The sequence below is a fragment of the Sinocyclocheilus grahami genome, unplaced genomic scaffold (assembly GCF_001515645.1).
Source record: "Sinocyclocheilus grahami isolate Dianchi unplaced genomic scaffold, SAMN03320097.WGS_v1.1 scaffold1013.1, whole genome shotgun sequence".
In the NCBI taxonomy this organism is placed as follows: Eukaryota; Metazoa; Chordata; class Actinopteri; order Cypriniformes; family Cyprinidae; genus Sinocyclocheilus; species Sinocyclocheilus grahami.
The window spans coordinates 360,424-375,852 of NW_015506192.1; the positions used below are offsets into that span (position 1 = coordinate 360,424).

Below are 15,429 nucleotides of genomic sequence, written 5' to 3' on the forward strand. Positions count from 1 at the left end.
GTAAGTGTATCTACTACATTCATTGCATTCTGCTTACTGCTTTTTTTACCTGAATTTTAAGTGTTTATATCAACAGAAGGCCCATTTGCGCTGATTCTAAAAACAAAGCTTTGTGTTACATTACGTGTGTTGACTGGCTATATTACAGAAGCACGACGGTATCTGTTACTTGAACAGCAACTTTACAGACTGTAATTGTCAGAGGACATAATCCTGAGGTGAAATGTGATTCGTATTGAAGCAAAAGGCTAAAACAACATGCAGTGCAGCAGCCATGTCAGCATGATACAGGCACAAACACAATTAAACGGAATGTGCAGTTGTTTTTCAGGTGGTTTCGACAGCGCCAAAATGTTCCTGTAAATTTCTGCGTGATGCATTGCAGATTGTGCCAGACCCCTGAGTAAGAGATGAGCTCAGAGGCTTTGTGTGCATGTGCGTTTGTTGATTAACATCAGTTCTGGATCATTTACATGCGATAAACAACTCTAATGTGAACAGTCCAGTGCTGTGGTTCTGAAACTCTCACGCATACATCTCCAAACACACCCCCATGGCTACATAAATCCCAAAAGGACTCAAGCAACGTCTCGTCCCTTAGATTACATAACACTCAGGGACACAGACTAATTTAAGATCAAGAAAAAGCAAATTTCACATCACATAAGGCTGTTAGGCTGAGATGAACTTTTCAGTGAACATGGAGTCTATTCCACACTGAATGTACTGGAGAGGAGAATAGAGAACATGGAAACATCTCACCATTCAGACTGTGATAGGCAGAGAAAGCTGAAAGAACTTGTTTACCTCACACTTTCTCCTCACAACATAGCGCTGTTATACACAGCGGGCAAAGAATCGTTTTACAGCCTGATTCTTTCCCAAAGGGGCCTTTACAAAGGCATCATTTCCCGAAAGCTATAATTATCCTTCTACTGCAGCAAATAATGACGAAAGAGAACAAGAAGGAGAGGAAGACGGAGCGATACTTCAACAAAGAATAAGAAATGGTGGCCTACAATGGCAAACAAAGCATTCTGGAATAACTACCACAGCGTTTGCGGTCTTAGCCAGAACTGTGTTCATTTGTGTTTGTGTTTATGTAAACATGTAGTTGATTAGCTCCTTTTTAACATCAGGAGACTGGTTAGCTTTCTTGGATTGTTCGCATAGAAATGCTGGATAGAAGTGAATTCAGTTTCCAAAATCTGCATAACATGCTGTCACTTCCAGAAATATGGCAAGATTAGTTCACGGCAACATTGCTAACAGTGGCTAACAGTAATTTAAGGACTTTAAGATTCACAGAACTCACGTTCTGAAAACGACTCTAACATTTCGTTTTCCATGTGGAAACAATTTAATGGTCTCGCCTGCCACCAAGTCAAACCACACCACAGCACTTTCCTACCTGCCCCAATATTATCGCCAGTCTGGGTCTGCAAACAGCCATGCGGACCCCCTATATAGAGCTTCAAACTGGTTCGCTTCCAACCTACAAACACAATCACACTAAATCAATAGAGAAACATTATAATGGCAGAGATTGACTTAGTCTGTAGAGGGTAAAAAAGATCAATGTGTAAAAGGGAGTGTTGTTATGTTCGGAATTGAATACTCATTTACTCCTCACTGCATACTACTCAGTATAAAATGCTGTCTACTATTGTTGTCATACCTCCTTACCTGAGATATCTAGTATTCAGTACAGTCTGTTCTGCTGCATACTACATATTTAAGCAAATGTGGTCATCTGGGTACATATCAAATTTGTATACCGTGTACACAATACACACTATACACTGTAGTAGTCGTGTGCCATTCTGAACAAAGCAAAACAAAAGGACAAGTCAAGCGCATAGCATTAGTTGGGATTCCATTCACATATTTTTATGCAAACTGCATTAAAAATGCTGGATGGATGGGGATAAAAATAGGCATGCACATACACTACAATGGAACCAGATGCATATTTTAGCAAATGTGATCATCTGGGTATTCCACTCATACAGAAAATGTGCATACTAGGCACACAATACATTCTATACACTGTAGGGGTTTTAATGCTAATATGCTATTCTGAATATAGCAAATAGGACAGCATAAGTCAAGTTTCCATTCACATATTCTTATACAAATGGGGATTTTGCATAAAAATGCTAGATGCATGATGGACTTAAGTGCTCATGTTAATTAATGTGCATTGTTAAAATAAAAGACTAAAGAATGTGGATTACATTTCTAAAATTACTTCATACTCTAAAAAGTTGTTTATTTTCCATTTTGCTTCAGTTTGCCTTGAAGTGAAGATTTTTTTTAAATGCTGGTTTATTTGCAGATTATATTTGCAATATCCATGATTTTTGCATAAATTAAATATGCAAATTGAATAGGAAAACTTGCATACTTTGCACATTATAAATGTTATATATTGCCACAATAGTAAGAATATGCTTTTCCAAACATAGCACAAGACTAAACTAACTGCAGGGCCACTGGCATGTTGACATTGAGTTGGGGGAGTTAAACGACAGGAGGAGGTTTAGGAAAAATATACGTTCAACATGAAGGAGTGAGATCGCATGGACGGGAAGAAATGACGGGGTGCTGCTTCAGGTTAAAATCACACACCTGGACCTCCTCATAGAGGTGTAAGCTCAAGTCGCACAGCCGTTCTTTTGTGAGAAAACCTCTGAATTCTGACACGGGTGTGAGAAAACATTCACTCCTTTGGCTGTATGGGCCTCTGTTACATTCTGCATGAGCCTCTGCAATGTATTTCTGCAGTTCCCTGTAAACTAGCAATCCAGTTGTTTTCAATTTACTAGTTGTTATGAGAAGATGGTTATCAGAGAGATTAAAACAACAGCGCAGGACTGGTAGAATCGGACGCAAATCTTATTGCAACCCTATTGTGGCTAACAGAGTTGATTTCCCGGGCGGAAAATAGGATATTTACCCAGTCCCATCATGCACTGCAGATTGCAACAATGCAAAACACCCTGTAAATGAGTTACACTGGACCTCTGAAAGGGGATTTCCAGCAGTGTTATGCTGGGAATTTTATGCTGAACTATTTTGCTCACAGCCTTTCCCTGCTAAGGAATGTTTTTGAGAATGTCAGTGCTAAAAGTAATGAAAAATGGAGTGAATACACAATAACACAATGATAAAAGCCAACATGAACTAACTCTAAATGCTGAAGATCCAGTAATCTTAATGTATCATCCACAATGAGCATTTATACAGCAGTATAACATCTCTAAATATTACAACAATACTAGTCATATCATATGACAAGTCTGTCGCCAGTCCAACCCACATCACAAACATATCAGTTGTTGTAAGTGCTTTTCATGGAATATAATTCTAAAATATCCCTTTTCTCGCTCATTATTGCACAGAAGCAAACCACAAAGAGACGTTATGATAGGAAACATATGTAAAACACCACCACAGTTTTGGCAAGTCTGTGGGCACAGTGTTCAGGACTTAAATGCAAAACCGTGACACCAAACTCATGCTGCATTCAAGTCCTCCTGGGACGTTCGTACTTACGAGTTGACAAGTTGTAATTACGACATCATGTGCGTTCAAGTCAGTTTAGTCGGCACAAGGTGGCGGTGTACCTTCTTTTAATAAATTACAAGAAAATACAACAGGGTCTGTTAACTCCGCTTATAGAAAATGAAGGGCAAAGAATTTGCATCAGGTGTGTTTTGCATTTTTAATATTTTTAAAACATGCAAATCAAAAGATTTTTCATCTATAGGTGCAAAAATTATAGCATTTTTTTACTTGGATTTCATTAACTAGCTGAGTAACAAGAACATGACCAATTTAAGTTTATAGGACAACCAAACTATCAATTTAAACAAAAATTTACCGTCAACTACAGACGTTGCATCCATCGATTCCGCCATGTTTCCCACTGACAAGCCCCCAACTCGGAAACTCGGGGCTTAAAGAAAATTTTCCCACTGGTAATAACGACTTTGTGGTGGCGTTCATGTGCATTCAACTTGTAAATACGATCTATCCGACATGACTCGAACGCACCATCAGATCAGGGTGCAAATACGCAAATGTCCATTTTCCTGTTTTGCAGACACAAACAGTCAGTTTTTGCAGCTCAAATGTTGTGCATGCATTAGCCTATTGCAAAAACTAATGTTAACAATATAAATTTTTCAGTCAAAAACAAGTTAAACAGATACCATGTTAATTCACATTTTAATTAAAGGTACAATGAGTAATTGATGTTACGATAGACGATTTAGCAGTTGTGTATGGCCAGCATGCTCCAAAATTTAGCAGTTAACAAGAAATGGTCTTAGCAATAAATATTCATATTTATCTGATGAGTGAAAATGTCCAATAATGGTAGTTAATAAGATAAATTAAGTAGTATTCAGCTGGTCATGTGATCTCAAAATGGCCACCGCCATGAGGGGGTCCGCTGCATGTAAACTGCTTTATCAGGCTACTGACCTGACTGGAAAGACTTGATCGCTTGTGAATGTACATTAATTTAAACTTTTTTTTAAAGTACTAATAGGAGTAATTAAAAAAAGAAACAAGGTAAGATGATAATTTCAGGAGGAATTAAGAATAAAGTCTATAGAATTACACATGATTGTTAATATAAATGCCTGAAACAGTGACAGGAGTGTCTTGCTAGGACAGACATTACAGCAATGACCCATTTAAACACAGCTGTTGTACAAGATGACTGAATACATGTAAAAAATCTCTGCTAATGACACGGTCACCAGCCCTTTTGTTCTCAAACTACACCTAGTTTCTCTCAGGAAGGACATTGTGGCACATGACAAATCACCAGCATTAAGTTTAAAGGCAGGAGACGGGAAGAAACGACTGTTTAGTCTAAAACGTTTAACAGCTTGTGTGACTACACCATTTAGCTGCTGTCTTCCACAGATAAATGGCTTCCAGGTATTATTTTGTGGTGCTTTTGCAAAAACAAAACAAATGGAAAGCATCATGGTCGACAAGTTAACTTGTTTTTCTCTCTTTGTGTCACCAAACCGCTGTTAGAAGTTTTATTGTTGTCTTTTAGTTATGTCAGTAATCTCAGGGATATAACCAAAGAATACGGTGTCTTCCCAGACCGACACCGTCTCAGAATATGACTCATGACTTCAACATTGTATTTACACTCCAAGACTGTGTTCTCCTTAAAAGCAAACCGACAACATTTTTTTTAAGAACAGTTTGTTCAAAGGACACAATGAACGGTACAGTCCGTTTTCCCAAAATCCAGCAAAAAAATCTCCAGACCATGGCATGCAAGAAGACAGCTGACCATCCCAGCCATCCCGGGACCTCGCAGAATGCAGGAGGTGGTGTGTATATGTAAGAAGTGGCGGTAGGTTTACATGGGACATGACCTAATAAAGGGGGGTAAAACTAGGTTTAAGAAGGGGAGGCATTATATGAACAAGTCTGGGCAGCTCAACCGCAGACAGTCTTGTCCTACAGTCCAGCTGGAGGTTAAATTTCACTCTCCCAGAATTTTGATTTGCTTCCACAACATGCAGATCTAGTCAGACTGAATCTTTCTAGATCAACTCAACTGAGCAGACAAAACACACTCCACAGAGAAACATATATGTTTGCAAAAGACCAATATACAGCTGTCATGACCACAAAGATCAACATATTACTATAGTAAAGAGACAGTCAGCATGGTACAAGTAATGATATCATGATGAATAGTAATAATAAACATAGTAAACAAATAGTTTGAAGAATGTTAGTAACCAAACAGTTGACTTCCATGAAAGTTGATGCCAACTCAACATTTTTCAAAATATCTTTTGTGTTCAACATATTAAAGAAACTTACACAGGTTTGGAACAGCTTTAGGGTGAGTAAATGACAGAATTTTCATTTTTGGGTCAACTCTTCCTTTAAAAGCTATTAGTACAAGACCCTACACAACCTTGAACACACAGAAATAACATTCACTTAGATTAGAAAGGCATTCACTGAAAGCAAAATGAACAAACACACTCGGCTGTTAGAGCGGAGCAGTGGAAAGTAAACATTTGTGCATTGTGACATTCATAGCCTATGGCAGGACTTATGTCAGCTTAAACGATCAGAGTAGAAGCCCTCACGGGAAACGCGTTGAGGGGGTCCTACTGAACGAATTTGGCTGTTTTTCCATTACGCTCAGTTCTGAAGCGAGCAATGAGTGGGGCCACAGCGGCCTCTTGTGTTCAACTCAAAACACTCTAAAACAACATGTTCAACGACACGATGCAATGTCTTCTCGATTAAATAAAAGGGAAAAAACGTGACACCCCAAAACCCCAAAAAGGCCACTAAATCCCTTTTTAAAGTGCTCAACATGTGAAGTATTACCAGAAAAAAAAGAATCCTCCATTCTTGCAAAGCGATGCATGTGTTGTTCAGGGGCCCGCCCCCCCAAAAAAAACAGAAAAGGCACCGTTTTGCAAGCTTTTATGTCACTGGAAAATCTCTCCATCTCATCTAAAATGAGCAGATGAGCATACAAGGCCATTAAACGAACACCAGAAGATGCTTCTGAATGTAAGGATTTCAATTTAGTGCAAACAAATGCAGCTACAAGTATGTGCATCCAAATACACGGTAAATACTCTCAAATCTGAAAAGATAAAGAAAATATTTTAAATTTACTGAATAGTAATAATAATAAATAGCAATAATAAATAAAAAAACAACAGGAAAACCCTTGTAAACTTTCACCAGCAAACATCTTACATTAGTTTTAACACTGACTATGTACTATCGAGCATGATCTTTCAAACATGCAATTGCACCATGCGTAACCGAAAGCGCAATAAAGTGCAGAGTAACTTTCAAAAAAACATCCAAAATGCCCCTTTCTCCCTTTTTGTGCCCATTTCGAGATAGATGTTCAGTCCTGGTACAGCAGGAAACCAGAGAAGGTGCTGTACTTCCAGCTGCTGCCATAGATGGCGCCACGGTGCAGTCGCAGCCACACTTGGTCGCCCTGGAACAGCTGGAGGACAGCGTGATTGCTGGCAGTCTCATGGTCCGGAGCACCGTCGTTGGCGTACCCGGACACCATCACCTCTTCATTGCGCATGAGGTTGATGTACAGGGGTACGCTGATGGCCAGCTTCAGGATGTGGAAGATGAAGACGTAAGCACCGGCAGCGGGACAGGTGAAGCGTCCGGTGGTCGTGTCGAACATGTCACCGAGGTTGGTGTGCAGCAGGTCAAAAGCGATTGGTTGGTCCATTGTGCCAGGGGCGAAGTTTGCCGTGCGGGCGGCAGAGAAGGCCACGCGGAGTCGGGTGAGTGGGTACACGTGTACTGGCATCAGAGTGTGCGGGCCCTGGGGCGTGATGGGCACTTCCATTGGCGGGATGGAGAGTGTGTCACTGATTCCTGAGTCGAGCAGAAACGCACCCTCCCGGTCCGGGCTGCTCACCTGAGAGGAGTCACTCCAACCGGCTGAAGAGGAGAGGAGATACAAAGACAAACCACAGAGTTAAGGATGTTACTTTGATGCTTTACAGAGTAGTGCTATCAAACGATTAAATCGCATCCAAAATAAAAGTTTTTGTTTGCATTGTGTGTGTTCTGTATTGTATGCGCATATATATATATATATATATATACACACACATACATACAGTGGGGAAAAAAAGTATTTAGTCAGCCACCAATTGTGCAAGTTCTCCCACTTAAAAAGATGAGAGAGGCCTGTAATTTTCATCATAGGTATACCTCAACTATGAGAGACAAAATGAGAAAAAAAAATCCAGAAAATCACATTGTAGGATTTTTAAAGAAGCCTAAGGGTGAGTATTTTCAGCAAATTTTCAGTTTTTTGATAAGCTATTTCTTTAACCCCATCCTACACTTTGTGTGACTGATTTAACATGGAGCAATCATGTACCAAGAGGAGTAGAGGAGCCTGGAGAAGGACGGCGTCTCTTTGTTTGACTGTTTACAGGGGAAGTTTCTCCATCCAGAAGAGACTCCTGCAAACAGAAAAATCAAGGAAAGGTCCGTGAACACTTTCTGAAATTTCTCAGATTCAACAAAAATCGGAAAATTAAACCATATTGCAGCAGTTTTGTTGTATTGTCGCAATTTGTGCATTTATTTCTTTTTAAATGCATGCCTGCATGAAGCTGAAGGATCCTGAGATCTGGTCCATCAGAGACTCCAGCTGCTGTTTGCGCTGAGCAGGGTCTTTCGGTAATGGAGAGCTGAAGACTTCCACTGCGACAGGCATCTGAAAGTATAGAGCATAAAAATAACACTTTAACTGCTTTAAAATACTTTGTTTATGATGAACGTAAATAACTCACCGGTTTAGAGTCCTGCTCCTCCTTGCTCTTTCTTTGACGTTTCTAGAAAAGACACAACATACATGTGAAGAAACTGACCTTTTTACATATCAAATGGTTGCCAACATGCAAGTTGTTTAAGCAGCAACATGTTTAAGGGGTTTTAAAACTAGTGTCCTGGGGGCCACAAGAGGGCGCTAGGAATATTTGTAAAAAAAAAAGTAAATACAATTAAAAAAATTATAATACACAAATACAAGAAATTAAATGTGCAATTTTTATATTAGAAAATTATATATTGTATTATATAATTCTAATATTCGGTAGGGGAAAAAAGTTGGTTGGATAAAGTTGTTTTCCAGTTTTTTTTATAAAATTTGTCTGCATTTCCATTTTTATTCACCCAAGATAAATGAAAACATAACTGCCTTTATTTTAACAAAGGGCATCATCAAATTTGGGGGTCCTTGGAATAAGGAATGAATTCAAATTCATAATAAAAAATAAATTATATAAAATTTTACACATTAAATGTATTAGTCATTTTATAAACATTTTGGGAATAACATTGGGAAATCATTTCCAATTCAGGTCAAGTGCCATTTCAATATAGAAGTTAGTTGTTTCACCTCCTTGGGGTCAACGGTGGGTCTCTTTACGATGTCTGCAGTCTTAGGAATCAATCCCGCTGCCCCTTTCCATGGCTTCTGTATGGGGGACTGAGAGGATGCAGGAGGATCAGAAAACTCCATTTCCCATGAGTCTGGGGGCTCCCTTTCCTTCATCGCCAAAAATTCTTCCTTCCAACTACGGGGCGATGCCTTCTCATCCTGTCTGCGCTCAGTGACGTCTGTTACAGGTAGGTATCGTCTGTTAAGAAACTGGCATCATTCAGAAGTTACTGATTTGCGCGTGTTTCTCCAAAACGCAGTTTATAGCGTTGAAGACTTGATAACTTAAGATCATGGTGTTTGATACGTCACTTGTTTTTACCTCTTTGGAAGGCACTTCTTTTGAGCTCAGCTTCACCAGCGCTAAAACTCAGAAATATAAAATGACATGCATTCAAGTAATTTCATGGCTGTTTAGACACACATTCGAAGTTAAAATTAAATGAAATCTCACTGGAGAGGCCACAAGGCCTTGGAGGGTCCGCCTTTAGGGTCTCAGTCTTCTCTTGACTGTCAACTTTAGGAAGTGGTACGTGATCAAAAAAGCCACAATCCACTAGCCGAAGTAGCTTCTCCTTCATGTGCTTATCTGTTGAAAAATGACCATCATATAAAAATCTTTTTTTGTCTTTGTACCCTCAACGATCCCATCAACACAGATATAGAAGTGGGTTCCTTTTGTGTTCCAAAAGGAACTAAATGTTTCTAGGGTATATACATATTATAATGAAAACAGAAAAAAAGTTGGTAGACCTAGACACCAAAAACACAAATATTTAATAACGGACTATCACACAGGTGATGTTTGAGCGTGCAGGCTCTTCATTAGACTAGGGCATAGACACAAAACATACATTTTTATTTATTTCTGTAATGTTTGCCCTTGAATAACAAAAACAACAATAATAATAATGGCGGCATATTTTATTGTGCATGTAAGCATTTATACACTTGTATTATCATTCTTAACACACCTAAAATTAAAGGGCATACATTACACAAAATATTTATATTTACATGCATCATCATCATTAACACATCAAAGGACAGATATTGCATTTATTTTGTGTAATGTACTTGTGCATATTGTATTTGTGTAACGCATTTATACATTTACATTGGCGGCATATTTTATTCTGCATGTAAGCATTTATACACTTGTATTATCATTCTTAATACAACTAAAATAAAACGGCACACATTACACAATAAATACATTTATATTTACATTTGATTATTATTATTATTAACAATAACTAAAGGACATATTGCATTTCTTTTGTGTAATGTATTTATATATTTACATGTATTAATTATCCTCAATAATAATAATAATAAATTAAATGCAAGAACATGCATTTATTTTGTGTAAAGTACTTATATATTTACATGCATTTGTTTTCTATAAATGCATTACAAATATTATTACCAAATTTGCAGCTTATATATATATATATATATATATATATATATATATATAGCTTATCCTATAGCATTTTTATTAAAGAAAAAAAACATTCTGGCTCAGAGGACTCATTGAAAACTACCAAATTAATTTGACAATCACAGAAAGAGCTAGAAACTCACATGTTGAGCCAGCAACTGGTTCTTCTTTCCCTTCCAGAAGCTCCCAGTAAACAATGGCAGCCTGTTCCATCTGATCCTCTAAACTAGTGCATGAAACACAAAAGGAAGATCATACCACATCTACAGGCTAAAAAGACCCCAGATACAGTAATGTAATGACATTAAAAATAACCAGAAGCACCCTTGTCAGGCATAACAGTTATGCGTTATCCCCCTTCTTTTTTTCTTTTTTTTTGGCTAGGCGTGTATTATTTCCCATTAATAACAAATACTGAAGTGCTAGAACACACAAAAAGCAATGCAGGAAATTAGTACCTAATTTTAAAGTTAGCAGTCAAAAACATACTTACAAACACGGACTACAAAGCAGAAGACAGTATCAGGTGCAGCACAAACCTCATGCTATGGTCTCTTTTGAATCCCAATAATGACGCCAGATCCAGCAAGCTCTCCATGTCCTGTGTGGACAGGTAACAGGAATGTTGTCTCATGTTGCAGAAGTTCCTCCGGACATCCTCTCTCTGCAGACTGTGGAGGACGTATTGCACCTGGAGCATCAAGTTCAGATGTTTCCTCTCTTCTTCAATCCTCATCACCTTCTCTTGTCGAGCAACTTTGTGCTGAGCCTTCAACAACTATGCAGGAATCAGAAGAGCCAGTGAAATATGCAGAACAGTTTAATTTCACTCAGTACTTTACGAATGCATGAACCTTACATCTTGCGTGAGGGCACCAATGGTCTTCTGGAGCTCTTTGGCAAACTTAAGATTGTGGATCACCTCCTCGTACTTCCCCACAGCTTCCTACAGCATTAGCACACATCAGTAATATTAAAACAAGCTCCATTTCCCAAGATGCGACACACAAAATCAAAAGTGATTACCAGTTGGTCTTGATTAAGTTTTTCCCCCTTCTTCAGCCTCTCACTGTAGCTTTCCAGTTTCAGCTGCAAGAAGAAAAAAGTAGCTTTGTTTTGCAAACATGGACAGGACTGAAGCACATTAGGTGCTGTATAAGTAAAGCAAAACAACCCACTCCATCTGAATACTGTTCATGCTATTTCTGCCTGAACAACAGAATAAAGGCACCTTCTTTTTCTCAATGTTACGGATCTTGTGCTTGAGGCAGATGAGGCCGTCCTCAATGTATTTCTCATAGTCGTAGTTGGTGGTCGTGGTGGGGCTAAGGGTGAACTGGAGGGCGGTAAGCACTCGAGGGGACTCGGATTTAGGGCTGCCCTGGCCATCATCCTTCTCCACGGTCAACTCTGACGGAGTCAACGTCTCTATAGTCCGAGATGGTGACAGCTGAACCATGATCTTAGTCGCTCTGAAGCAGAGGGAAATGAACAGAAAGGTCACACTATTTATTATGGAAATAAAAAGACAGACGTTTATAACCATACTCCGAATGGAAAACTATTATGTATTGTGGATTAACACACAGTATATACACTTTATATTGCCTAATTTATAAAAACAACACAAAAAAAAAGTCAATGAAGGTGGTCATGAACTTTACACTGACACTTATTGGTGTGGATGCAGCATCACGCAATCTTAAAACTACTATGATAGATACTATTACAAGTTTTTAATAATAGTTACATTTCACTTTTTTTACATTTTCAGCCATTTTGTTTTGTGCTTGTCATTTTAATTATGTTAAGTCAGATTTGATAACATTTGCTAATGTCAGATTTTATTGACTTTATATCAGTACATCAAGTTCAACGAAGTAAAAATGACAGATGTTTAATATGCGTTTCATTTTTTATTTAAATCGCTTAACATTTGAATTAATGTTTTTATGGTTTTAATTAATTATATAGGCCTAACTCTTCACACACACAAAAAAAAAAACTATCCTTTTGAGGTCATATAGGTTTGACAATGTCTGTAAATAAATGTCAGGATTCAATTTTTTGAACCCTTAATATAGTTTTCAAATAGACTTTCCCCTACAGTTAGTTCTTTATTCACTTTGTACTTAAATTATACTTCAATGTACTTTTTAAATGTCTGCGATACATACATAAACTTGCTTTACCTTCAAGTTAAAAACATTTAAGGTATTAGACCATCCTGGTTCATCATGCTAGGAGTTCAGTCATTCAATGACAATAAATATTCAAATAGAAATCTCAGCACACATATATTGGAAAGTTGCACACACACACAAATCAAAGCCTGCATGATAAACGTATAATTATATGAGTTTAACTCCCTCCGTATGTCTGGACATTCGCCAGTGCTCACCATGACATTGCATTTACACACTGGAATAACAAATGCAACGTTAAAAAAGCGAATTAACCCCGGATTCACGATCTAACATAAAAACCGTAGTCATTTACGGTCAGCCATGTACAAATATCGTCTAATGCAATTCTGGCGTTCATAAACACCGATTATGCATCAAAGAGAACACCAAAACCAGCTAGAATAATTTGCATTTGAAAAAGAGCAGATACAGTAGTGCAAAAACGCAACTTTTAAAGCCATTATCCGACACGACTTTGACGCTTTCCAGAATAATCCTGTCCAAACAGCATCGACGGGGTGCCACCACCCAAATCCACGAGCAGAGAACGCAAATAAGTTCCCGGAGGACGAATAAAGCCACAGATGCATGTGACAACATAACGCACATGTGTAACGAGCACAGCATCCGCAGATAGCCTATCTCACCGACCTCATGCGTCTCTGCCGGTGAGTGTGTTTGTTTGCTTGCTTCGTTCTCAGATTGTTAGGATGACTTTGGTGGGAAGGCTGCTCATTTAGATGCAAATGAGGTAGCCTTTCGGTGAGCTGGTGGAAAGACGATATAAAGCGGTGGGGAAACAGCGAGGACAGACCGCAGCCGCCTCGCACCTTTTTATGTCCTCAGAGCAGAGGAACCCATCAGCTGGCGGAGCAATCAGGAGGTCACAGCCGAACACAGCCTCAGCGCGCTCTCACCCATCCACCCACAGCTCCTATCTAGCGATCGATCTTATATTTACTTTTCAAATCAAATATAGGCTACAAATAATTATTTCAGAATGGGTAACAGGGATGAATAAGTAGCCTACTGTAACATGGTTGTGCATTTAGTTTGTTATTCAGAAGGGGCTGACAAATGTGGAAATAAATACTGGTTTGTAGTTATTGATAAATATGTAACAGGGTTGAATGACTGAACTTGATGCATGCAGTTTACAATACAATTTGTAAAATTACGTGTCTTTCATGCTCCTCGAGGGGTGGAAATCTCTTTTTTGGTATCATTTGTATCACCATTTAAGGTGTTTAGAAAAAGTGGTCAATGTGATTTCTATATATTAAAACGGAGCAGAAAGTTTTAATTATTTTTTTCATTAAATGCTGCATGCACTGCAAACCTTAAAGTAGTATGTATGTCTATAATTTTTTTTTTGAGAAATGATGTGCTTACGTTTTAAACAAGAACAAATATATGCCAATATAGTCAGAAAAAAATACATATTTTCCCTTTTGAATTAAATGTATTTCTTTGAGCCCACTGATAGATATTTGTTCTTGTTTTATTCATAAACGTACTTCATTTGAATGAATTTTTTCATGTCCCCTTCAGTGTTTACTTGGTCTTAAAAAGGTTTACTTGGTCTTGAAAATGTTAATACAGATAATATTTTTGTGGAAACGTTTTTTTCAGAACTGAAAAGCTCATTAGAACAGCATTTGTTTGAAATGGAAATTGAAATGTATAAGAGTATTTACTGTTCAATTTAATATGTCCTTGCTAAATGAAAGCATTCATTACTTTTCACTGTAGCCCATTTCATCAGTTCATTCCCTGGGAACTGAACCCACAACTTTGGTGTAGCAATACCAGCCACTTCTAACTCGTTTTATTTTATTTGCTGGCATGACGTAACTATGTTCCTGTAGCTCAAACAGTATCATGTCTCTAGCAATGCCAAGGTCATTGGTTCAATTCCCAGGGCATATTAGTAAAATATGAATCTGAATGCAATGCAAGTGGCTGCCAAATGCACATTTACATCAATGCACATAACAAGTGTAACCACCACAAGTTACGTTTATTGAGGAACAAGTAAAAAGTACAATATGTAAAAAAATACAAAACCTGCTTCATATATCTCTAGTATTGCGAATACAAAGTGCATAGCTACCATACATGCCTGAAGCACTACAAATAAAGGGCTAGTCTAAGAAAAGTATGTGGGCATTAAAAACCCTCAAACAAAAGTATAAAAATAATCAAATAGTTGTACTTAGGGCTACGAGAATACCTTTTGTGCGCAAAAGAAAAAAAAAAAAAAAAAAAGACTATTCAACAATTCGTCTCCTCTGCGTCACCCTAGCACAATTTTGGAGAGTATCCACTGAACGCAAACAGCGTATGTTGTTCGGTGTCAGCCGCACCACACGGATACGTTGTTTTCGTTCAAATCAAAGCACAAACAACGTAGAAAACGTATCCGTGTGGTGCGGCTGACACCGAACAACATACGCTGTTTGCGTTCAGTGGATACTCTCCAAAATTGTGCTAGGGCGACGCAGAGGAGACGAATTGTTGAATAGTCTTTTTTTTTTTTTTTTTTTTTTTTTCTTTTGCGCACAAAAGGTATTCTCGTAGCTTCGTAATATATCGGTTGAACCCCTGATGTAACATGGATTATTTTACCGATCTCCTTGCTACGTCTCTGGACGTTGATCGTGGTAGTACCCTTGCTGTCTATGGGAGGGTCAGAGAGCTCTCAGAATTCATCAACATTTGTGTTCCGAAGATGAACGGAGGTCTTACGTGTTTGGAACGACATGAGGGTGAGTAATTAATGACAGAATTTT

General features: G+C 38.2%; 1 protein-coding gene across 1 annotated transcript; it reads right to left on the reverse strand.

The window, feature by feature from the left end:
* Nucleotides 1-6,331: 6,331 nt before the first annotated feature.
* Nucleotides 6,332-13,302, reverse strand: LOC107565630 (caprin-2). Its single transcript, XM_016250894.1, has 13 exons — nucleotides 13,245-13,302; nucleotides 11,683-11,923; nucleotides 11,478-11,540; nucleotides 11,311-11,397; nucleotides 10,991-11,229; nucleotides 10,595-10,677; nucleotides 9,462-9,596; nucleotides 9,330-9,370; nucleotides 8,966-9,217; nucleotides 8,358-8,399; nucleotides 8,168-8,281; nucleotides 7,940-8,024; nucleotides 6,332-7,512 (listed from the first exon to the last, which is right to left on the reverse strand). Exons 1-13 carry the CDS (start codon nucleotides 13,262-13,264, stop codon nucleotides 6,929-6,931), a joined length of 1,986 nt encoding a protein of 661 aa, XP_016106380.1. The 5' UTR covers nucleotides 13,265-13,302; the 3' UTR covers nucleotides 6,332-6,928.
* Nucleotides 13,303-15,429: the final 2,127 nt, after the last annotated feature.

Bases quoted from the DNA above. Each gene is read 5' to 3' on its own strand.
- LOC107565630 (XM_016250894.1), bottom strand. From the start codon at position 13,264: ATGCTGTGCTCGTTACACAT. The intron at 11,924-13,244 runs GTGCGTTATGTT...CCTCTGCTTCAG, and splicing joins ATGCTGTGCTCGTTACACAT to AGCGACTAAGATCATGGTTC. The intron at 8,025-8,167 runs GCATGCATTTAA...TTCTGTTTGCAG, and splicing joins GATCCTTCAGCTTCATGCAG to GAGTCTCTTCTGGATGGAGA.